Here is a 25,250-nt window from a genome sequence, read left to right on the forward strand (position 1 = left end):
CTGAATTTGAACAAAGATGAATATTCAGAACACTTAATCCTCTCTGCCACCTAGCTGCTCTTTTTGAAGGTAGAAAGTTATGGTACATGAATGTAATGCTATATTATTGTTGTATGTAAGAAACCAAGATTGGGATGAATTCAGAGAAGTGTGGGAAGATACATTAACTGATGCAAAGTGAAATAAGTAGAAGTTGGAAGACAAACTATAATAAGCTAAATAATAAGAATAATGAAATTAAGAAAACTGAATGCTGAAAATATTAATACAATATATATTATATGTCAATTAATATATTGTGTATATTATGATATATAATATTTTAAAGTTTGCAAAGCACTTTACAAGTATCCCATTATATCATCAGAGCAATTTGGGAGATAGATGCTATTAATACTCGCATTTTACAGATGAAGAAACTGAAGCAGACAAAAGTTAAGTAATATTCTCAGGGTCATACAATTAGTGAGGGTCTATGGTTGGATTTGAATCTCAGTCCTCTTGATTCAATGTTCAGCATTCTATTTACTGCTGTATGTACCTTGGCACTTCAGAAGAGATATAAGAAGGTGCATCACCATTTTTCTTTGGAAAGGTTGGGGTGGGGTGCTACAGGTATAGAATAATGAATATAATGTCAAACTTTTTTAATATCTTGGTTATTTTTGCTGGTTTTTTACCTTTGAGAGGCAGAGAAGGAATGTATATGTGAGTAAATGTATCAAACATAAAAAGAAAAGATAGTAATAAAATTTGTCTAAAATATGGAATTGAATGAGTGACCAAAGATGAAGAGATCTCTAGGTTCTTAGGAAAGTAGTTGTCTCTGGATTTCAGTTTCCTCTTTGGTTGGTTGTTGGTTGTTTTCCTTCATTCTCAAAGTTGATCAAAATGGCATCACTATATTGGGGTCAAGGTACAGAGTGTCTGACTCACTGATCAAATCAATAAGAGCTCATAAGATTCCACCACAGGTTGGGTACAAACAGTTTATGTGAGCATTTTGACTAGAGTCCATGTGCATCTCCTGTTTCTTTTGAGCTACTGAACTAGATCTTAAAGGTCTTTCTGAACTGCAAAAGCCTATGGTTGTACAATGTCTATTCTATAACTAGAATTAAGGAGTTACTATAAGGTCTCAAAAATCAGAGGGGCATGAAGACACTGAAATTTAAGGAAATTAGAGGGGTCAGGCCTATACCCTCATACCTACCCCCTAGCCCTATTTCTGGTTCTTTCATTAAAGTGCATATGAAAATCACAAAGAAACTTTGGGCCTCACTTCCTCACCCTATACAGTGGGGAAAAATTGATAATTTGTACTTATTAAAGCTTAATCCCTCCCTAGTTTGAAATGAGAATAAATCCATCCTTTCTTTCCTCTTCCTGTAGTTGCTGTTCTAGTCCTGAACCTTATAGGTTCTTCACGTGTCTTCTATTTGTTCTCTCTCCTCCAGTCTCTTCCCCAGAAAGCTTCTGGAATGACCTTCAAACACTATTTTTATCCTGAACTCTGAGACCTAATAACTAGTCCTCTCCCTTTTCACTATTTGTATACAAACTTCCCAGAACAGGATTTTCTTTTGTGAACTTTAGTGGGAAGAGGTATGACTAGTAACACATACTGCTTTTAATAACTGATATGTTGTTCACAGGTTTCTGTGGTGCCTCCTTGATGGAGGCAGAATGAGAAAAGAAATAACATTATAATGACCATGTAAAAGTAGGTAATCCAGTATTGAGAGCTTTGCAGACCTTAAAACACTATATAATCCTTAGTGATTATCTTGATTGTTATTATCTATTATAATAATTATGGAAAATATCCTTTATGCCATCATATAGTAATTATAAAATATGATACATGTTTTATAGAATCATTATAGAAGATATCATATATATAGAAGCTGTAGAATATATGACACATGCTATCATATTCAACAGAATATTGGAACTTTGTTGCTATATATTATAATTATGAATATATAAAATATGTTCTATATTTTAGGTATATCTAAATTCAATAGTGATTTTGAATTAAATAATATTCATTATTATATATTATATGATATTATATACATATAACATTATAAATGTGATATATAATAATTATGGAGATATATTGAATGTATACAGAACATATCTAGAATATATTGTCAGTATGTATAACAATTACAGAATATATTATTACATGTTACATGTTAACACATAATGATTATATAAGTTATAATAATCATAATATGATGATTCTTAAAGTATATTTGCTGAGGGGGGTTCTAATTGTGACTTTACCAAGGAGCCAAAATGGATCATCTGAAAGGTGTATAAAGAAAACAATAAGGCAAAAAGTTCTCATAGAAACTAAGGCTTGCTTGGAATATGTAAGGTCAAAATTTCTAAAATCACAGAATTTTAAATTTGGAAGTTTTCTTATCTGTAAAATTAGTAACACCTGGCTCACAGAGTTGTGAAGATCAAATGGAAAACATGTAAAGTACTTTGTAAGTTTTCAATTGTTATGGAAATGCTGGATATTATTATGGTTAGGTAGCTTATTCCTTCTTTGGATTATTTTTGCTTTTCCTTTTTTTCTAGCACCAAGGCTCAATTTGCCCCTAAAACTTTGGAAATGGATATGGGAAATTTGGCACACTAATATATTGTGATGGCATTATGAACTGATTTGATCATTCTGGAAGGCAATTTGGAATTGTAAGGCAATCAAAGTGTGCTTATCTTTTGATCCAGCAATACCACTACTAGGTCTCTAGGTCAAAGAGATTTTTTTTAAAGGGAAAAGGATGTATTTGTACAAAAAATTTCATTTCATGGCAGTTCTTTTTGTGGTGGCAAAGAATTGGAATTTGAGAACATATCCATCAATTGGGGATTTTCTGAACAAGCCATGGTATTATGATTGTAATAGAATAGTGCTATGCTTTAAGAAATGACAAATAGTTTGATTTCAGAAAAATATGGAAAAACTTAACATGAAGAACAGTTCATGTTTCAAAGTGAAATGGGCAGAACCAGGAGAATATTGTAAACCTTAGCAACAATATTGAATGATGATTAATTGAATGATAGCTATACAATGATCCAAAGGCAATTCTTTTTTTTTTTAACAAGACAATGGGGTTAAGTGACTTACCCAAGATCACAAAGCTAAGTAATTATTAAGTGTCTGAGGTCTGATTTGAACTCTGGTCCCTCCTGACTCTAGGGTTGATGCTCTATCTATTGGACCATCTAGCCCTTAAAGGCAGCTCTGAATGAAAGACTCATGATGAAAAAAGTTATCCACATCCAGAGAAGGAACTGATAGAGTCTGAATGTAGATTGAAGCATACTGTTTTTCATTTTTTGTTCATGTTTATTTTTCTTTTGTTTATGTCTAATTTTATTGACATGGAAATATGTTTTGCATAATTGCACGTGTATCACATACATCAAACTGCTTACCATCTCAGGGAGGGAGAAGATGAGGAGGGAAGAAGAAAATTTGGAACTTGAAATTTTAAAATATGAATGTTAAAATTGTCTGTACATGTAATTGGGAAACAAAATATTATTTTGGAAAAGAGTCACTTTGCAATTATTATGTCACTTGATTCTCACAATAATCCTAGGTGGTAAGTGGTTTTTATTCCCCATTTTGCAGTTGAGGAAACTGAGGCAAACTGAGATTAAGTGACTTGCTCATCATTTCAAAGTTAGTAAGTATCTGAGGCTGGATTTGTACTCATGTCTTCCTGACTCTACACCTAGTGCCCTATTCACAGAAATTATATATCCAGTAGCATTCATTCATTCAATCAGTTTTGATTAAGGCAAAAGAATAAGATGGATCCTTAAATCCTCTTACCTACAATATCTTATTGGAGCTTCATAACAGCTTTTGAGTTGGAACTTTTTTTTATCCTGCCACCAAGTGCTTGCTAACAGTTGTAAGAAAAAGGAAGGATTTAATATAGAGGGAGACCTTGGAAAGACTCTTGAAGGAGACCAGGAATTTTTAAAAATCTTTTTATACATTTAATTATTTATTTTTATTTTTTTGATGAGGCAATGGGATTAAGTGATTTGGCCAAGTTCACAAAACTAGTAAGTAGCAAGTAATTTGCAAGTGTCTAAGGATGGATTTGAACTCAAGTCCTCCTGACTCCAGGTCTTGTGCTTTATCCACTTTGCCACTTTGCCACCTTGCTACCTGAGACCAGGAATTGAAAGAGTCAGAATTGAGGACAGAGTGCATTCCAGTCATCAGGGACAAGTAGCCAGTTCTATCTTACTTGAAGAATGGAGGGAAATGATTTGATGGTGATCACTTATTTAGAGTACTTCATTGCACTACTTGATCTCAGTCTTTCCTGGTGCCAAGGCCACCCCCTCTTTCCTCCAGATTTATGCCCCACCTTGAAGGAGGTATCACAGGCATTTCCCATTTTACAGAAGAGGAAATGGAGACTTGGACAGGGAAAATGACTTGCTCAGTGAATAAAAACAAGTAGCAGGATTTGAACCCAGGCCTTCCTGACTCTAAGACTGGCCCTCTATCTGCAATGCCCCATTGCTATCATGATTATTTCGGAAACACTGTGTTAGACACTGAGACAATGAAAAACAAAAGATCCAGGTTCTTTCCATATGCTAGTTGAGGGGAAAAAAATCAGATTAAATCAAATTCTGAGTGTCTAATCCAAGCCCAATACAGAAGAGGAAAAACAGTCAAATCAATGTTTGCCAATGAATGCCAACTATTCACAAAGCCACGTGCCAAGTTCAGAGTGGCATACACAGATGCAGTTTGTAATCTAGACAAAGCAATGATAAGGGACACATGAAACAGTCAGGTCACGATGTCATATGGAATGCTTGTGGAATTAAAGGGTTTAGTATTGTAAGGACTTTGAGAGGTCAATGATCTCACTCCTTTTTACACATAAACAGGCCAGAGAGGTTGAGTGACAGACTTTTCCAAGGTCACACAGGTGGTTAGGATCAGAGGTGGAATCTGAATCCAAGTTGTTGGTCTCCAAATCCATTGTCCCTTCTGCTCTACCCCATTTCCCCTATTCTAGTTGAGGAGAAGTGAGAGACAGTGTTAGCTAGGTCAGGTGAGGTCAAAATGTGAATGGGTCTAAATGCTAGGCTGACCTTGGATTTTATCTTGCAGGTACTGGGGAGCTCCTGAGGCTGATAGGCAGGGGAGTGATATGAAACCAGATTGAGACTGATATTTTTTCTTTCTATTGTATCTCTTCCTGTCCAGCCAGCATATGTCTTTGCTCACAAAGGGAACTTTATTTATTGATAGGGAGGGGAAACAAAAGTAACCAAGGATCCTCAAGGTTTGGATGGATGCTTCCCTGTTCTTTATTGTCTGATATGTATTCCTGATTTTTCCCTCTGCCTTCTCATTTTGTCATCTGTCATCACTGGTCAAAGAAAAGCTGACATAAAGTAGATCTTGGACCATCATCCCAGGAAAGAACAGGTAAGTGCCTGAAGCAAGTAGGAGTCTCTCTATAACAGAGGTTATTGAAGAGAGTATCATGTGTCAAGAACTGATGGGTAGAGTCAACTTCAGAGGCCCAGAGAGAAGGAGGAGGCTGCAGAAGGAAGAGCAGTTGTATTTTATAAGCTGGAAGGGAACCCAATAACCCAGGAGAGGTCATAGACCTGGCTTTTCTACCCTGACTCTATGCCTGTAGCTGAATTACTTCCCTCTGTGATGGAGCAGAAGGTAGAGGTTTGGAATCAGAGAACATGGGATCCCTCTGTGATCTTGGGCAAATAATAATCTCTCTGTGACTGAGTTTTCATCTCTGCAAAACAATGGAATTAGAATTTATGTCTTCAAAAGTACCTTTTCAGTTGTAAATCTATGGTCCTATGTTTTCCCCATTGGACTACTGTGCTTCTTCCCTTCAACAGGGAGAATCTTGAGGGTAGGGATCATATTTGTTCTGTTTGTTCTTTCCTCAGAATATGCCTTCAGTTCTGTGTTCCAGTCCTAACATACATTGCCTTTTCACTACCCAGAGGTGATTCCCAAACTGTGCCCTCTTTATTTATCTGGCTGCCTCTGACTCTGATTGGCAACTAAAAACTCACTAAACTACAGTATTTCCCACACACCCTTGTCTCCTGCCCTCTCAAATTGGCAAATTGGAAAGAAAGAATCACATCTTCTTATTCCATATTGAAGACAACTATAATATTTTCCAGGAGGAAGTGAAGATTTGAGCAGGCAGATGTTCTATAGAATTCTGTGCTCAGATACTAAATACTGGGGAACCTAGACTCTTGAGGAGGGGAATTCTAAAAATTGTTATTTCTTTAGACAGATGTGGCTTTTCTGGGGACATGGATCACTTGTATTTCAGGTATTTCTGAACTCTTAAACTAAGCAAAAGGAGAGGGTCTCCAGGGTGCTTGACAGACAGAATGGGGAAGGTGGTTGTTGGTGGTGATATAAAAAAGGAAGTTATATCTTTCCTTTTGCAAAGAGTTGATCCCAGAAAGTGTCACTTCTGCCTTTGAACTGGAACTATGCTGTTGGGGGCTGTCTGGGAAAATGGGAAATTGTTGACAGCCCCAAACATAATCACATTCCTCCCAACATACCTTCTAGGTCCTTTGAGACTCAAGAACTGAATGATTGGAGGAAGGAGGGAAGAGACAATGTTGGAAGCCCTGGGGAAGAGCAAAGGAGAGGATGAGTTGGAGAAATTATACCCAGTTACTTTCTTTTCTAGTGGCTATGAGGATCTGGATTTAAAAGAGTCCCAAAAAGTCCAAAGTCAGCAACTCCTGGGAATGCACCCTGATTTTTGAAGCACAAGAATTACATTGGAATTATCTCAACTCAGTCATATTAAGGACTGATCTCACCTGCTCTAGTGACAACTTGAAACCTTTTAAGTCCCCAGACCTTTTAAAGGACTGTAGTTCCATACCTCCCCAGAGTGAATTACACCTGATCAAGTAAGAAGGTCAAAAAAAAAAAAACTAAGCCAAACAAACTCCATCTCCGAAACCTCTCTAAACTAATGATGAGTTTCCAGACATATATGAGAGATTTAAGAAAGGCGGAGCAATTAACATAGCCTTTATTGGCAAAGATCTGGTGTTGGAGTGGGGAGGTGGAGTTGGTGACCAAAACCAGCTCCACCTTCCTGTGAAGCTATAAAGAAAAGATCCAGGGTCCCTGAGGTAGCAGCTCTCTTCTTCTCTGAGTCTTTCTTAGAACCTTCTCTGAGTTATCTCTGTCTCTTTGAACACCCCATTCTCTCTCTTGTTATCATGACAACCTGTAACAAACAGTTCACCTCTTCCAAAGCAATGAAGAGCTCTTGTGGACTTGGAGGTGACTCCAACCCTGTTTCCATCCTGGGTGGAGGTTCCTGCAGAACCCCTAGTACCTATGGGGGCTCAGGCTTTGGGAGCATGTCAGTGACAACTTCCCCTTTTTCTTCTGGAGGGACCTGGAGTTTGCAAGGAGACTTTGGTGAGGGTTTCAGCAGCAGGAGGAGTTTTGGAGGGTCCCTAAGCAGTGGCTTTGGTGGAAGCTTTGGAGCTGGAGCTGATTTAGGTGGAGAATATAGTGATATGGATGACCTTCTGGCTGGTGGGGAGAAAGTGACTATGCAGAACCTCAATGACCGCCTGGCTACCTACCTGGACAAAGTGAGAGCCCTGGAGAAGGCAAACACTGATCTGGAGGTGAAGATCTGGGACTGGTACCAGAAGCAGAGGTGACCTGAAAGCAAAGATTACAGCTCTTACTTCAAGATCATTGAGGAGCTCCAGGTCAAGGTAGGTCCAAGGCAGAGGGTAATCAGTACAAGGCATGCTATCACTTTATACTTGGTCCCTTTGGGAGCTATAGCCTTGAGTCACACTCCTGTCAAGAGTTTCAATTGAGGTGACTATTGTTTAGCTTAGGAGCCAAGTCATTCAATATTTGAATCATTGAATTAGTAGGGCTCTTGTGACATTAAAAACATTGCAGGATTTGTATTCAGATGACCTGGTTTCAAATCCTGAACAGGCTATTTCTGCTCATGTGACTTTGAGTAAAACAATTCAACTGTGAGAGTCTCAGTTTACCCACCTGTAAATTGAAGAGTTTGGGCTTGAGGCTCTCTATGATCCCTTTCAACTTTAAATCTAACAATTAAAATTTTAGTTCTTTCTGTTAAGGCCTCTTGTAAAGCAGGAAAGGGATTGTAACTATAAGAAGAATAGAGAAAAGGTTATTTAATACCTGTTTTATTTTTTGCTATATCAAAGATACAGTTGCAATGGGATCAAGAGACCTAAATTGTTGATTAGTTCATTCACTTAATCTGGTAGGCACTCCCCCAAGTCGACCCTTTTTATTGATAGCCAGGAATAGCACCATTTCCTAGAATTGTTAGAGGAGACAGGGCTGCCTGTTCCCTTTCCAATCCCCTCACTTGCTTCACCCCAACCCTAACCCTCCCATTCCTACTCTACTCTGTCCCAACTCTGGAATCTTCTGAAACTTGGTCTCCTTGCATTACCTCTCTCTCTCTCTCTCTCTCTCTCTCTCTCTCTCTCTCTCTCTGCCTCTTTTTCCCTCTCTCATTTCTGTCTCTTGTGTTTCTCTGTCTCTCTTTTTTCCTCTCTATCTCTATTTCTCTGTCTCTCTGTGTGTCTCTATCTGTCTTTGTCTCTTCCTCTGTCTCTTCTCTCTGTTCCTATCTCTCATCTCTTTGTGTCTGTGTTTCTCTCTATTTCTCTTTCTCTCTGACTCTGTCTGTTTTTCTCTGTCTCTCTTTCAGTCTCTTTTCCCCCTCTCTCTTTTCTGTCTCTCTCTCTCTTTCCTTCTCTCTGTCTATTTTTGTCTGTCTGTGTCTCTCTATCTCTTTGTGTCTCTGTTTCTCTCTGTCCCTCTTTCTGTCTCTTTTTTCCCCTCTATTTCTTTCTCTCTCTGTGTCTGTCTCTGTTCCTATCTCTCTGTCTCTGTCTTTCTGTCTGTGTCTGTCTTTGTCTCTCTGTGTCTGTCTCTGTGTCTGTCACTGTAATTGTCTCTCTATCTCTGTTCCTGTCTCTGTCTCTATCTCTTTCTTTCAGTCTCTATCTCTCTTTCCCTTTGTCTCAGTCCCTATTTCTGTCCGTCTCTGTTTCTCTCTCTCTCTTTCTCTCTATTTCCATATTTGTCATGGTGGAGAGATTTGGTCTCCTAATTTCCTCTGCCAAAGCTTAGAGACAACAGTTGCCAAACCCAAATTTTGTTCAGTTTTCTCCTGTTCTTACCTTCTTTCTTACCTCTCAAAGGACTCTTCTTCTCTAAACCAGTCACTTACTTTTTCTCCCTGGACACAGCCTTGGATTCAGTACAATTAAAATTAATGCAGCAAATACTTATTAAGTAGCTACTGTTTGCCAGGTTCTATGATAGGCCCTGAAGAACCAAAACTTACAAACAGAAACAATTCCTGCCCTCAAGGACTTACATGCTACTGAGAATGATTGGTTTTAACAGTGAACTCTTATTCACAACCCAGACTCCACTGAGTTGTGGAAAACAAGGAAGTAAAGACTGCTAAGTACAGGAACAAAGGGCAACACTGACTTGCCTGGAAAATTGTCTCTAGTCCCTGGGGTTGTAGACCCCAGGAAATTTGGAATGGGGAAGGGAAAATTCTGAGAAGGTTCATGGGTAAGAGACATGTGTAGACTTTGTGCTGACCTCTGAATGTGTGATTAATGCTATCTGCTCTCTGTATCAGATCCTTAACACCCAAGGGGAAAATTCTCTACTGGTGGTACAGATTGACAATGTCCGCTTGGCTGCTGATGACTTTGGGAACAAGTAAGTGCATTGATAAGGAACATGCTCAATCTAGCCTTATCACAGTAGAGGCAGAAGATTGTAAACTCCATGAGAGGAAAGATTGTCACTAATCTTTGTATATTCCCCAAATTTAACTTTGATGAATTAAGTCAAGAATAAACTCCCCATTCTTGATGGTCTTTGTGGAAATGGGACAATGATTTTAAGGGGCTTGTGTTTTCATAATCTCTGGCATTTACTGGCTGTGTGACCCAGGTAAAATCACTCAGTGTTCTGAGGAATTTTCTATCACCATAAGTTACAGAGAAGACACCTTCATTAGGAGAGCTGGGGAGCACTTGTAAAATTGGAATCACAGATGTAGCCCTTATTCTTATGCCTTTCAAGCACGAGAGAAAAATCAAGAATTTAGTTAAAATTGTCACAGAACCTCCCAACCCAGGTCAGAATCATATCATAACCTAGTTATTACTGTGTGACATCCAGACTTATCTGAACTTTCAATGGGCATCTTCTTCTATTGATTTTCATTTCTAGATTGATGATTCATTCCTCTTGCCATTTGCCAAAAGGAGTTAGAATGGGAATGCTAGAGAATTAGAAGGGATAGGAGACAATGTACAACTTGTGGTTAGGTGAGAAGTTTCATTCCTTCTTTCTTGGATCACCACAGATATGAGAAGGAGGTGAAGCAGCGTATGAGTGTGGAGGCTAACATCAATGATCTGCACATAATGTTGGATAAGTTGATTCTAAACAAGGCTGACCTGCAGTCGAACATTGAGATCCTGAAAGAGGAGCTGACCTATCTCAAGAAGAATCATGAGGAGGTGAGAGTCAAGGAAGTAAGAAGGCTGCAATTGCTGGAAATTCTAAAATCAACATGCTGCAGTTTCAGGATAACTTGTTTTAATTGTTTTTATTTTATTCTCATGTTTAAAGTGAGGGAGGGCTATTAATCATTAAGATTATTTCAGTGGGGGCAGTTAGATGTCTCTGTGGCTAGAGCACTGTCCCAGACATTAGTGGGACCTGAGTTCAGCCACTTATTCCCAGAGAGTGTGAAAAAAAATGATTCTCTGCATGTCACATTATCCTAGATCTAGAACTAAAAGAAAACTGAGGAAGTCATGTCATCCAACCATCTCATGTTATATTTGAGGAAACTGAGTCCAATGAGGAAACCGAGTCTCTTGAGTCTGTCATACTTGCCCAAGGTCATATAGCTAGCTAATATGAGATTTATTATGAGGATTGGAACCCAGTACTTCTAAAGAGACAATGTTCTTTCCACTGCACCCTTCTACCTCTGAGCTAGGGAGATTTTGAGGAAACATGAGAATTTGAGATGGTGAGAAGAAAGTAATCAGGACAGAATATGGTGTCCTCAAACCATAAGGGAAGTTGCATTAATAGTTGTCTACCTTGGAGCCTTATTATTTCAGGCTGTTTCTTTACCTATAGGAAGTGAATTCTTTGAGAGACCAAATGGGAGATATCCATGTGGAGATGAAGGCAGCACCTGGCCAGGACCTGAGCCATAACTTAGCTGCAATTCGAGAAGAGTATGAGATGATAACACGGAAGAACCGAGAAGATGCTGAGGACTGGTTCCTCAGCAAGGTGGGTGTGGCTGAGGTGACTTAGGGAGAAGAGGAAAGACCCTTTTCAAAATAAAGAGTTCAGTATCAGGCATGAAATAGAAAGGGTTTCCATTTCCTTTATTTCAGACTGAAGAGCTGAATCAAGAGGTTGCCAGCGACAGTGAGATGTTGAAAAGTGGGAAGAGTGAGATCTCTGAGCTCTGTCGAACAATGCAGAACCTTGAGATTGAGCTGCAGTCACAACTCAGCATGGTAGGTGATTTGGCAATCTGGCTCCGAGTGCTACAACTAGCAGGTGAATCCAGTATCCAGAAGGGAGATGCATAGCTGAACTCAGAGACCAGATTTGGCTTTTTTCCATCCACAGAAAGCCTCCTTGGAGAACAACTTGGAGGAGACTAAAGGTCGTTACTGTCTCCAGCTGACCCAGATTCAGGGGCTCATCAGCAATGCAGAGGAACAGCTGACTCAGCTCCGCTGTGAGATGGAGCAGCAGAACCAAGAGTACAAAGTCCTCCTGGATGTGAAGACCTCTCTAGAGAAGGAGATTGCCACCTACCGCTGCCTGCTGGAGGGAGAGGATGCCCAGTGAGTGACCCAAATCTTCCTCTCACTTCTAGGCAGATGATCTAATGACATATACTTACTCATCCTTCATCTCCATCCATTCATAATACCATGCATCGAATGGTTCTCTTTTTTCTTTTCATTGCAGCCTTGCTTCCCAGTTATCCTCTAGCTCTCAATCCTCCAGAGATGGTAAGATGTGGCTTTGCTGCTAGTTCTTTCTGCAAGAGTTAATTTGCGGGGTGGCGAGGTGGTGCAGTGGATAAAGCACTGGCCCTGGAGTCAGGAGTACTTGGGTTCAAATCCGATCTCAGACACTTAATAATTACCTAGCTTTGTGGCCTTGGGCAAGCCAGTTAACCCCATTTACCTTGCAAAAACCTTAAAAAAAGAGTTAATTTGCCTCTCTCTAATGAACTAGTATTCTTTTTCTTTTCTGGAAAGGTTGTTGTTACACCACTAGCTTTGAGACACTACTTTGGAGCATTTTAAAACTTATATATGCCTTCCTGTATGTTACAAGAACTGCCCCCTTCAGTTTAATGAACCTCCATTTTGCAGGAAGGACACCCTTCCATTTTTTGAGGCTTGCTAATCATTTTAGAGCACATTTAGAAAAAGATATTACCTAGAAGATCCTTAAAGACCAGAAAGGAGGGGCAATTCTGTGTTCTTTGAAAGGATCTCTAGGTCAGATCATCAGCACCATGGACAAAGCATTGTTTTCCTTCCCGCATTTCCACCCAAACAAAACCCTAAATTGGGATATTCAATGGGCTATATTCTCTGTTCTCAGGGAAAACTGAGTCTTGTCAAATGTATAGAAAGTACGATTAGGAAACATACAGCAATATATGATACTTTTAAAAACATGATAAAGAATTGGTTTTGTCAGTGATGGAGTTGAAGCAGGAAATGGGGAGGACTAAGAATGCAGAAGGAAGAAGGGAAATTCATCTGGAGAATTGAACTTAGTTTGCTTTTTTAATCTGCTTTCCAAGATAGACATTGACCATTCCAAGATACCCTAGTCATTTGCCCAGGCCCCTCTCCTTTAAAAATGATTTTAAATGATGCTTTTATTTTAGATTGCTATCACTACTCAATACTGCCTTCACTCAATCTGACATTCCCTTGTAACCAAGAAATACACTTATAACAAATCAGTACATTGTTCGTGTCTGAAACAGTATATATACTCCATTCCATATCTGTAGTTCACCAGCTCCCTGGAAGCAGGGGCAGGTATGTTTCATCATCTGTCTTCTGTAGACATGGTTGGCCATTTGCCTGATAATCACTCTTCCTTCTCTCTTTCCACCTCTGCAGTTACCTCAACTAGCCATTAGGCTTCACAAAAATATTAAACATCCATGATGGCAATATGATGTCCAGTAATGAGCAAGTCCTTCACTCTAAGAAATAAATTCTCCATGATGACGAGAGCAGATAGGCCCACAGACTGCTCCATCCCCTGCCAGTCTGGGCAGTGGATAATGGTCACTGACTTTCATTCCCTTCCCCTTGCCCTCCCCCACAGAGGGCTGAGCTGCTCTCTGACTTTGGACAAACCAATAAAGTTTCTTTTTCTTGATGCAAACTCTGATCTCCTCTTGTTTATTGGTTAAGCAGTGAGGAGAGAAGTGGGGAAGAGCTGAAGAGATATATAGTGAGAGATGAAGTGAATGATAGCCTTGGAACTGTGATTTTCCTCTATCTCCAGTGATCCATTGCTCTCACAATCATTTATGAGGCACTGTACTAGATCCTGAGTCAATGAAGAGCAAATAAAACATTCAGGTTCTTTCCATTTGCTAGGGAGGGAAAAGAAAATCAGATTAAATCAAATTTTAATGAGCATCAAATCCAAGCCCATTATGTTACAGAAAAGGAAAAAGTCACATCAATAAGTTTTCTAATGCATGCCAGCTACTCACAAAGTCATGTGCCAAGTTCAGAGAGGGCTACAAAGATGAAGTGATGATAGGGACACATGAAACAATTGTCACAATGTCATATGGAATGCCTGTAGAATTATAGGGTTTAGCAGTGCAAGGACCCTGAGAGGTCACTTGTCTCACTCCTTTTTACACATGAAAATACTGAGACCAGAGAGGTTTAGTGACTCACTTATCCAAGGTCACACAGTCAGGATCAGAGCTGGGAGCTGAACCCAGATTGTTGTTCTCTAAATCCGTTGTCCATTTTGCTTTTACTCCATTACTTCTATTCTTGTTGAGGAGATGTGAGAGACAATGTTGGCTAGGTCAGGTGAGGTCAGAATATGGATAGGTCTAAATGAAGGTCTGAGCTTGGATTTTATGTTGCAGGTACTGGGGAACCCCTGAAGGCTGTTAAGCAGGGGAGTGATATGAAGTTAGACTCAGATTGGTATTTTTTCTTTCCATTGTATACCTTCCTGCAACTGGTCTTTATTCGAATTGGAGGGAAAGGAAAAGTAACCAAGGATCCTCAGGGTTTGGACCCTTCCCTGTTCTTTATTGTCTGAGTCTGCATTCTTGTTTCTTCCCTCTGCCCTCTCACTTTGTCACCTCTCATCACTGGCCCAGGAAAAGTTTACATAAACTCAAGACTCCATCCTGGGCCATCGTTCCAGGAGAGCACAGGTAAGTCAGTGCCTGAAGCAAGTGGGTGTCTCACTCTGCACAGAGGTTATATGAGAGAGCACAATGTGGCAATCTGACAGTCAACCAAAAGCTCAGAGAGAAAGAGGAGGCTGGAGAAAGAAGAGCAGAGGCAACTACATTTTACAAGCTGGAAGGGTGCCCTATAACCCAGGAGAAGTCACAGGCCTGGTTCTTCTACTCTGATTCTATGACCTGTTGCTGAATACTTTCCTTCTGTGATGGAGCAGAAGGTAGATATTTGGATTCAGAGAACCTCGGCTTCCTCTGTGCTCTTGCCAAGGCATAATCTCTCTGGGCCCGAGTTTTTAACCTCTGCCAAACCATGGGATTAGACATTTATGTCTTCAAAGCTCCTTTCCAGTTATAAAGCTATGATCCTATGTTTTTTTCCATTGCATTAGAAGTTTCCAAAGGGCAGGGACTGTGTCTCCTCCCTTCACCTCAAGATGCACCTTGAGGGTAGGGACTATGTTTATTCTTTCCTCTGTACATATCCTCAGTGTTGTGTCCCAGTCCTGACATACATTGCCTACTCACTACCTAGGGTTGATTCTTGAGTTCTACATCCATATATGTCTTCCTAGTTTCCTTTCAACATAACATTTTCCTCCAATGAGTCTCTGGAAGTCAAAGATGAAACATCTTCCAGCAAATTAACTGTTCCTTAGCTAAAAATCCATGTGCTTTTCAGTGGGGGTGGGGGTGGGGAGCTGCTGAGCTGGACCTGAGGCAGGGGATCTATATTCTGATGGGACAGTAAGTGCCTCTGACAGTAAAGGGTGAGCTGGATGCTCAGGTGACCTATCATCTTTCAAAACTGCAAGTGTCTGCAGAACTGGGCAATAGTCCCATAGACTTAGACTTGGACTGGGGCCTTAGCATCTTCTTTCTGAACTCTTAAACCTAAGCAAAATGAGGGAGTCTCTAGGGATTAGGATGATTGTACTTCCTCTTTCAATATGTTTGACAGATTGAATGGGGGAGGGGTTATTGTTAGTGATATAAAGAAGGGAGTTATATCCTTCCTTTTGCAAACAGTTGATCCCAGAAAGAGTTAGTTCAGTGATGGGCTGGAATTGTGCTGTTGAGGGCTGCCTGGGAAATGGGAAATTGCTGACAACCCCAAGTATACCCACATTCTTCCCAAAATGCCTGCTGGAGCCCCTGAGACTCAAGAACTTAGTGATTGATGATGGAGCCCCTGGGGGAGAGCAAATGAGAGGGTCAGTTGAAGGAATTGTACCCAGATACTTTCTATTCTAATGGCTAGGATGGTCTGGACTAAGAAGTCCAAAAAAATTTCAAAGTCACCAACTCCTGGAATTCTGCCCTGATTTCTGTAGCACAAGGACTCCATCGGAATTATCCCAACTCAGCTATACAGAATTGATTTCCCCTGCTGTGGTGACCTTCTAACATCTTCTAAGTGCCCTTTTTAAAGGACCCAGCCTTTCCTCCTTGCCTCTCTCCTCTGTATAATCCTACACCTTCCCCGGACACCTACCCTATTTTCCTTGACTTCAACCATAGAGGTCTGTACTTTCTACCTGCCTGATCAGATCTGATCTCCAGGAATTGGATCAAAGTGAATAGTAGTCTTTCTGGGTCTGACTTCTCTTGTTTTTTTTTTTTTTTTGAAGGATTTTGCAAGGCAAATGGGGTTAAGTGGCTTGCCCAAGGCCAAACAGCTATGTAATTATTAAGTGTCTGAGACAACATTTGAACTCAGGTACTCCTGACTCTAGGGCCCATGCTCTATCCACTGCACCACCTAGCCACCCCCGACTTCTCTTATTAAAGGCTTAAAGGCAATAGAGCATTTGTGGGAGAAAGGAGAGAATAGTAAATACTGTTTCTAGGGCTAAGAGATAAGAGATATCTCTCTCTGCATACTATTGACAAAGATAGACTGTGTTCCTTGGACCTCAGTTTCCCAATTGGGGCAAACAGTCTTATCTCCCATTGTAATTTTCCCTATAATGTGGAGTCACATTATATCATGATGGGGTGAGTCTGGAGGTATTTGTGCTCCTGGACTGGATGGCTACTATGGGAAAGTCACTTCAAAGACAATAAGACTGTGCAACAAGTTCTGAGGGACCAGAATAGAATTATCATTGGGGGGCAGAGGCATTTCTCTTAATTCCCATCACAATGTCTTAATAGAGGGCAGAGATACCAGGGACTACTCTTCTGTCCCCCAGAAGAAAAGGGCCAGTAAATCAATCCCTAGCCCATGGTTCCAAAGCCAACTGACGACAGGGAGAATCTTTGGATAAATTAACCAACTTCTTGCTCTTGGGGAAAAGAGAGTCTGGTTCCTAAAAGACCTAAGGATGAATGTAATGCCCATTTTCTGTACCTTGAGAAGACATAAAGACATTTCCCCAAAAGATAGTAGTGTTTGTATGCTTGAGGTCAGAGTGGGGGATGGTAGGATTGCTTACTTTGCCCTTTAGAGTGGCACTGAGTACTCAGGGTCTTGGCTTGGCTGAGCAGCATTTGCCTAATTTCAGGGAGGATAATCTTGCTATTCAGGAAGGTGCTCATTTGAACTAAATAGTCTTTAGATATCCAAACAGTTAATTGGAAAATGACAGGTCATTATCTTTCAAGGAGGTCCAGTCACTGTCTCCAGTCCTCCTGGGATATAGAGATGGACTCAGGTTCAAAAATTCCTAAGGATTTTCAGAAGTGATGAGAAAGAGTAACCTGTAGTCCCATACTATCCCCCTCAACCCAGTCGGAATCACACATAACCGATAATAACCCCCCCCCCCAATAACCATCCCCCAAACCACTCTAAGCTAGTGGTGATTTTTCAGAAGTATATGAGAGAGACATAAGAAAAGCAGGGCAATTAGGGTAGCCTGTAGTCCCAGATCTGAGTTGGAGTGGGGAGATAAGACTGGCAGCCAACACCAGTCCCACTCTCCTGTGAACTTATAAAGACCCAAGGTCCCTGAGGCTATAGCTCTCATCCTCTCTGAGCCTAAGTACCTTCTCTGGGTTATCTCTGTCCCTTTGAACACTCCACTCTCTTGATACCATAACTACCTGCAGCAGATAGTTCATCTCTTCTACTTTCAAGAAGAGTTCTTGTGGAGGTGACTCCAGCCATGTCTCCATCCCAGGTGGAAGATCCTACATATAGATCCCCTAGAACCTAAGAGAGTTCAGGCTTTGGGGGCATATCAATAACAATCTCCCACTTCTCTTCTGGGGTTGGGGAGGGCTGTAGCCTAGGAGGAGGTTATGGTGGGGGCTTCAGTAGCTGCAGTAACAGCTTTAGAGGGGCCCTGGGCAGTGGCTTTGGAGGAGGTTTTGGAGTTGGAGTTGGTCTCCAGGCTGGTGGGGAGAAGGTGACCATGCAGAACCTCAATGACTGCCTGGCCAACTACATGGACAAAGTGAGGGCCTTGGAGGAGGCAAATACTGATCTGGAGGTGAAGATCTGGGACTGGTACCAGAAACAGGGGCCAAGTGAGAAAAAAAGACCATATATCAAGATCATTGAGAATTTCAAGGACAAGGAAGGCCCTTGTAATCAGTACAAGGCAAACTATCAGTTTAAACTTGGTCCCTTTGGGAGCTCTATCCTCAGGTCATACTCAAGTCTAGGGTTTTATCTGATGTGGCTCTTATTTAACCTAGGAGCCAAGTCACACAACACTTGAATAATTCTTGATGCATTAGGAGAGCTCTTTTGACAGTGAAAATATTACTGGATTTGTATTTAGATGAATTGGCTTCAAATTCTGGCTTGTCTACTTGTACTTGTATGTCTTTGAGTAAGCCACTTCAACTCTGTGGGCCTCAGTTTACCTATCTATAAATCAAGGAGTTTGGGCTTGAGGATCTCTATGGTCTCTTTCAATGCTAAATCTTTCAACCCAAACTAGCTCCATTCTGTTAGGCATCCTGAAGCATGGGAAAGGGATTGGTACTAAAAGAAGAGTACTGAAGGTTATATAATGCCTCTGTTTTATTTCTGCCACAGCAAAGATACAGAGTATTAATAAGATCTAGAGAGACCTAAATTGTTGATTAGCTCATTCACTTAATCTGGTAGCCACTGCCCTAAAACTTGATCCTTTTCATTGATAGCCAGGAGTAGTACCATCTCCTAGGACTGAGGAGGAAACAGGTGACCTGTACACAGTAGCAAAAAGAACTGCCTATTTCCTTCCCCCAGACCCATTTGCTTCACCCCACCTCCTTCCCACAAGCCCTTTTATCCTTCATTCCCATTGTCCCAGCTCTGTGGAATCCTCTGAAACTTGTTTCCCTGCAGAAACTGTACTCTGTCTCTCTCTCTCCCTCTCTGTGTCTATATCTGTCTGTCTCCATGTGGCTCTTCATCTTTGTTTCTATCTTTCTGTTTCTGTTTCTGTTTCTGTCTCTCTTTTTGTCTCTGTCTCTGTCTCCTTCTGTCTCTATCTCTGTCTTTCTCTCTGCCTCTGTCTCTCTCTATCTCTCATCTCTGTCTCAGTTTCTCTTTCTATGTCTCTGTTTCTGTATTTCTGTCTTTGTCTATCTGTCTCTGTTTCTGTCTCTCTCTCTGTCTCTATCTCTGTCTTTCTCTCTGCCTCTGTCTCTCTCTATCTCTCATCTCTGTCTCGGTTTCTCTCTCTATGTCTCTGTTTCTGTATTTCTGTCTTTGTCTATCTGTCTCTGTTTCTGTCTCTCTTTGTCTCTGTCTCTGTCTTTGTCCCTGTCTTTCTTTGCCTCTGCATGTGTCACAGTGGTGGTGGTGGTAGAGAGGTTTGGGTCTCCTGTTTCTTCTGCCAAAACTTAGGAACAGCAGTTGCTATACCCAAGTTTTGCTCAGTTTTCTTCTGTTCTTACCTTATGGTCCTTCAAGATATAGATCCCAGGGAATTTGGGATAGGGAAGAGAAAATTCTGGGAATGGACATTGGAAGGAGACTTATGTAGGCTGTAGTGCAGAACTCTATGAATGTATGATTAAAGATATTTGGTCTCTGTATTAGATCCTTGGAACCCAAAGGAAAAATTACAGAACTCTCCTGGAAATAGACAATGTCTGCTTGGCTGCTGATGACTTCAAGACCAAGTAAGTGCATCAATAAGGAATATGCTCAATCCAGCTTTATCATAGGAGAGGCAAAATATTGTAAATTCCATGAGGGCAGAGATTTTGACTTATTATCTTTGTATTCCACCTTCCTCCCCCAAACTTAACTTTGATGAATAAGAATAAACTCTTTAACCTTGACAGATTTTGTGGAAGTGGGACAATGATTTTAAGGGCCCTATGTTTCTATCACCTTCAGCATTTACTGACTGTGACCCAGGGTAAATTACTTTACCTCTCAGTGTTCCAAGGATCTCTCTATCGCCATATGTTACAGAGAAGACATCTGCATTAGGAAAGAAGTTCCTCATGGAAAGCTCTTGTAAAATTGGAATCCTAGGTATAGTCCTTATGCCTTTCAAGCACAAGAGAGAAAAATAAAGAATTTGGATAAAGATGTAAATATCACAGAACCTCCCAATTCAGGTCAGAATCATTACCTAGTTTTTACTGTGTGACATCCAGACTTGTCTGAACTTTCAATAGACATCTTCATCCATCCATTCTCATTTCTAGACTGATGATTCATCCCTCTTGCCATTTGCCAAAAGGGACCTAGGATGGGAATGTTAGAGAATTGGAAGGGATAGGGGACAATGTATACCTTGTGACTAGGTGAGGGGTTTTATTCCTTCTTTCTTGGATCACCACCACAGGTATGAGACTGAGTTGATTTCCCCAGACCATAAAGGAAGTTGCACTAATAGTTGTCTATCTTGGAGCTTTGTGATTTCAGGCTGTTTCTTTACCTATAGGAAATGAATTCTATGAGAGGCCAAGTGGGAGGAGATACCCATGTAGAGATGAGTGCAGCACCTGACATGGACCTAAGCTCCATCTTATCTGAGATTCAAGAACAGTATGAGAAGAATTGAAAAGAAAAAAAGAATTGAAAAGATACTGAGGACTGGTTCTTCAGCAAGGTGGGTGTATTTTGAGTCACTTGGGAAGAGGAGAAAAGACCCTTCTCAAAATGAAAGGAGAGCTAGTATCAGGTATGTCCTAAAGAGGGATTTCCTTTTCCTTTATTTCAGACTGAAGAGCTGAACCAGAAGGTTGCCTGCAATAGTGAGATGTTGCAGAGTGGGAAGAGTGAGGTCTCTGAGCTCCACCTAAGCATGTGGAGCCTAGAGATTATGCTGCAGTCACAGTTCAGCATTGTAGGTGACATGATGATCTAGCTTTGGATGCTGCAACTAGTAGGTAAATGCAGCACCCAAGAAAGAGGAAAGTAACCAGCCTCAGAGATCAGATTTGGCTTTTTCCATTCACAGAAAGCCTCCCTGGAAGAGACCAAAGGCTGGTACTGTCTCCAGCTGTCCCAGATCCAGGGGTTCATTAGCAATTGGAGGGATAGTTCTCTTGTGAGATGGAGCAGCAGGACCAAGGTCTTCTTGGATGTGAAGACATGTCTATTGAAGGAGATTGCCACCTACCACTGCCTGCTGGGGGGGGCAGGGGGATGCCAAGTCAATGATCCAAATCTTCCTCTCACCCTTAGGCAGGTGCTCCAATGACACACATTTAGTCATCCTTCATCCCCATTCACTTATGAAACCATGCATCTAATGGTTCACTTTTTTCTTTTCATTGTAGCCTTGCTTCCCAGTTCCACTCTAGTTTTCAGTCACCTAGAGATGGTAACATGTAACTTTGGTGCTAGTTCTTTCTGCAAGGATTAATTTGCCTCTTTCTAGGAGCACTTGGATTCCATTTCCTCTCTGGAAAGCATGTCAGATCACCAGTGGGACTGGGACACAGCTTAAGGAGCATTTTAAGGCTCATCTATGCCTTCTTGAATGCCACAAGAGCTGCCCCCTGCAGTTTAAGAAACCTCCATTTTGTAGGAAAGACACCCTTCCATTTTTTGAGGCTGATCATTTTAGACCACTTCTAGAAGAAATTATTTCCTTGAAGATCCCTAGAGGCCAAAAAGGAGAGGCAATCTTGTGTTCCTTGAAAGGATCAGAGGTCAAATCATCAGCACTATGGACAGAGCATTGTTTTCATTTCCACCCTTCCATCCCAAATAAAGTTAAGCTCTCAAAGATCTATATTTCCTGCCTTCAAGTCAGAAAGACAGTTAGAAAACACAGAGCAGGTTGTAATGCTTTTAAAAGAATGGTTGAGAATTGATTTTGTCAAAGTTAGGGTTGGTAGAAGTGCTTGGAAGGAGGAAAAAAGGAGGGATGGGAATGAAGGCAGGAAGAAGAGAGATTCTTCAGGAGCCCTGAACTTGATTTCCCTATTTCTGATTTGCAAGATATCCATTGATCATAATAAGAGATCCTAGCTATTGCCCCAGCAATAGCTTCCTCTCCTATTAAAATATATTTTTATTGATCTCTTTGTTTTAAGTGGCTCTCTTTACCTAACACTGCCCTCAGTCAATAGTATTCCCTAGTAATCAAGAAGTAGACTTAACCAAAAACAAATCAGTCCATTGTCCAAGTCTGACAAAGTATACTGCATTGCATATCTGTAGTCTACAACTTCCCTGGAAGGAGGGTGAGACTTCTGTAGTCAGGGTTGGCCTCTTCCTCAGTGAGCAATTTTTCTCTTTCCCACCTCTGCAGTTACCTCCACTAGTCATCAGATACACACCAAACTATTGTATTCTCCATGCTGACCACACCAGAGAAGTCCACATCTGAGCTGCACTCAGATCTACTCCATCCCCTGCCAGACTGGGTAGTGAGCAATGGCTACCAACTTTAATTCACCTCCAGTTTGCTCTCCCCCATTTTCCAAGTATATGTTTCTCTGACTTTTTGGTGAAACCAATAAAGCTTTTTTGTCTTGATGCAAACTCTTACCTCCTCCTGATTATTGGAAATACTGTAAGGAGGGGGCTGAGTGTGAGGAATGTAGGGTATTGGTCTTCACAGGCTGTGGAGGGGAGCCTTTAGGGAATCCATTACAAAGGGGGAATGGCCCAGCCAATCACAAGACTGGAAGAGTTTTCCTAATCCCCATTCCAGGGATAGCAAACTCCAAACCAGTTCTCAACCAGTCAAGAGTGACCTAGAGATTTTGACCTAATGCTACTGAGTTTGCACAATTAGGTAGTTGAATATTAACCCACACATCCCCTGTGATGATTGAGGTTCATTAGCATATCATGCATCATATGATGTGTGTGGGGGGGTCATATTAGGGGCATATCACGAAATGAGTGGACCTCTTAGATTGTAACTCAAACTCTGAGAGCCTATGAAAATCCAAGAGGGAGGGGAAAGAGTTTCTGAGGACTATAAATTACATGACATTCCAAGACCAATTTGTGCCTCAGGTGAGGTACCTGTATCTTGCAAGTTTTGTGAATAAAATATACAATTTTCTCTCACTCAGATTTTTCTTTTCATTCATTTATAACAATTTGGGGACTCTTCCAGGATCTTCAGAACCCCTTGAGGAAGTCCCAGAAGAGATGGGGAGGAAGGAGCACTCATAGCTTCAAGCTAGATCCCCATTTCTTTTCCAGGGTTCCCTCAGGTCGATCTCTGAATGGACCTGAAACCCTGCCATTGATGGGGAGAGTGATGGAAAATTGTGGAAATGACCCAGAAAGGTAGGGAAACTTTGGCTTTTATCTTTTGAGGCTGATTCTAGACAATTCCAGGGAAGGAAATCTTAGATGGGGAGCCAGAGGTTGAAAAGGCGCCTCAGGAAGGGGAGTAAGAGACACCCCCCCCCATCCAATACCCAAGGAGAGGTCTTTGGGTAGGAAATGAGCTAGCTGGAACAGTGAGGATGCTGTCCAGGGTCAAGAGAAGAGTAAGTTCATGAGATACTGCTGTTCTGAATGGCCACAAATCTCCATCCAAGGACAGTCTGTCTGGTGGCCAAGGTTTGGGTCTGATGAACAGTGAACAATAAGGTACCTTTCTTTAGATAAAGAGGAGATGGGATATACAGCATGCTGGATAATTGGGGATGCTAGATTATTTCTAAGTAAATTAGAAAAAGATAAAAAAAAAAATAGGTGGAATCCTATGGCTGCTCCTAGAGAGGAGGAGGCTAGCAGTAGGGCCCAAGAGGAAAGGGAGAGTCTGGAGAGAGGAGAAAAAGAAATGTTTCCTAAATTAAGGAAGCCAATTGGATCCAGTGCTATGTGAGCGAGTTTGAATGCTCCTGCAGGAGTGTGTGTATTTGTTCTACATCCTGTCTTGTGCAAGTGTCTGTTTTAGGCATTTCTGGGTCTGAGGATCCAGCTTAAGTTTTAAAAGAGGGATAGCTGGGAGTTGGGGCCAGGAATTTCAGAAGGTGGGGGGGAGAAGGAAGTAATGTGCAGTGGTCCCCACATGGAAATCAGCCTTTCCCTCACTGAGCCAATGATAGCTGTGCAAGATGTGTAGAGTTAAGGGAAGGGAGGATTTCAAGCCAGAAGCTGTACTTTGAGGAGAGTTTAGAAGAGTTAAGAGAAGAAAGAACCTTTAAGGGAAAGATTGAGAAGTTCTAGGAGGGAGGATATTTTTTATCCCCACGAGTGTCTGGGAAAGATCCCATGCTTTCTCCTTGGGTTGGGGGAAGGGGTGGTGGGTTGACACATGATGGTCTTGATCCCATCTGCCATATTGTTAAGACTTGAACCCTAGACTGAGTCTACCTAAGTGCCCCACCCACCCACCTGTGGAGGGAGGGGGAGATAGACAGGAGAGCTCAAGTGGAAGAGACTCCCTCCAAAGGTGGGATATGTGATTAGGAAAAAATGTATAAAATCCAGGGGTTAAGACACTTCTTTATTGAAAGTAAATCACGTTTAATGAATATCTGCTGGCCACATGGCCTGAGTGATGACTCACATTGTTTTTAAAGTTTCTGAACTAGAGTTTTGGAAAGCACACTGAGGGTTTTAAAAGAGGAATACTAGTGTTGTAACATTTTGACAAAATTTTGTACAGAATGGGAGGAATTAAATAACCTAGATTGTTAAATTAATTTGGGATTAAAGTATTTTAACATTATTGTAACTTTTGCAAGGAGTTATGTGGTTTGGGATTTTAAACTCTACTGTAACACCTTTGGATTAAAGAAAAAGATTAAAAAAAAGTATTGTGTTACTAAGAAGAGAAATACCTAGGTTACCAGGGATGTTTACTGATTTCTTTTGGGAAAAAGATCTAATTGGTTTTAATGTTAAGTATAATAATGCTAACAATTGTATTTTTATTTTGGATAGAGCTTTTGGAATGTGAGTGCTGGATTCTCTGTATAAGGTACTTTAAAGTTTTTTATCAAACTAAACTGTTGGGAAGTTAGTTGAGTTGTAATTACATTGGGTTTTTAAATGTGTCATATGTATGAGATTGATTCTGAGAATCTGGGTAAAGAGACAAAAGTATAATGAACATGGGATATTCATTTTGCTCTTGTTCTAAGGGAAATGAGATGTTCAAATAAGAATCTTATGTTTAATGTATATTAACAATGCATGTTTAATTTTAAAGAAGTCAATAATGTGGACTTCTCTCTTGGTAACTGCCGGCAGCTGATGGGGGGGCT

General features: G+C 40.8%; 1 protein-coding gene and 1 long non-coding RNA gene across 2 annotated transcripts; both read left to right on the top strand.

Moving 5' to 3' along the window:
- The first annotated feature begins 2,139 nt into the window (after nt 1-2,139).
- On the top strand, nt 2,140-13,428 carry LOC141513776 (keratin, type I cytoskeletal 14-like). The gene is given in 8 exon segments (XM_074223944.1): nt 2,140-7,821; nt 9,765-9,847; nt 10,503-10,659; nt 11,294-11,452; nt 11,560-11,685; nt 11,801-12,021; nt 12,149-12,192; nt 13,330-13,428. Coding segments are annotated over 8 exon segments (1,323 nt in total). The 5' UTR covers nt 2,140-7,308; the 3' UTR covers nt 13,350-13,428.
- Nucleotides 13,429-19,639: 6,211 nt separating this feature from the next.
- On the top strand, nt 19,640-23,360 carry LOC141511327 (uncharacterized). The gene is made up of 3 exons (XR_012475309.1): nt 19,640-19,724; nt 20,501-20,668; nt 20,780-23,360. It is a non-coding gene; the product is annotated as an uncharacterized LOC141511327 (long non-coding RNA).
- The last annotated feature ends 1,890 nt before the right edge of the window (nt 23,361-25,250 follow it).

The sequence above is a fragment of the Macrotis lagotis genome, chromosome 2 (genome assembly GCF_037893015.1).
Source record: "Macrotis lagotis isolate mMagLag1 chromosome 2, bilby.v1.9.chrom.fasta, whole genome shotgun sequence".
In the NCBI taxonomy this organism is placed as follows: Eukaryota; Metazoa; Chordata; class Mammalia; order Peramelemorphia; family Peramelidae; genus Macrotis; species Macrotis lagotis.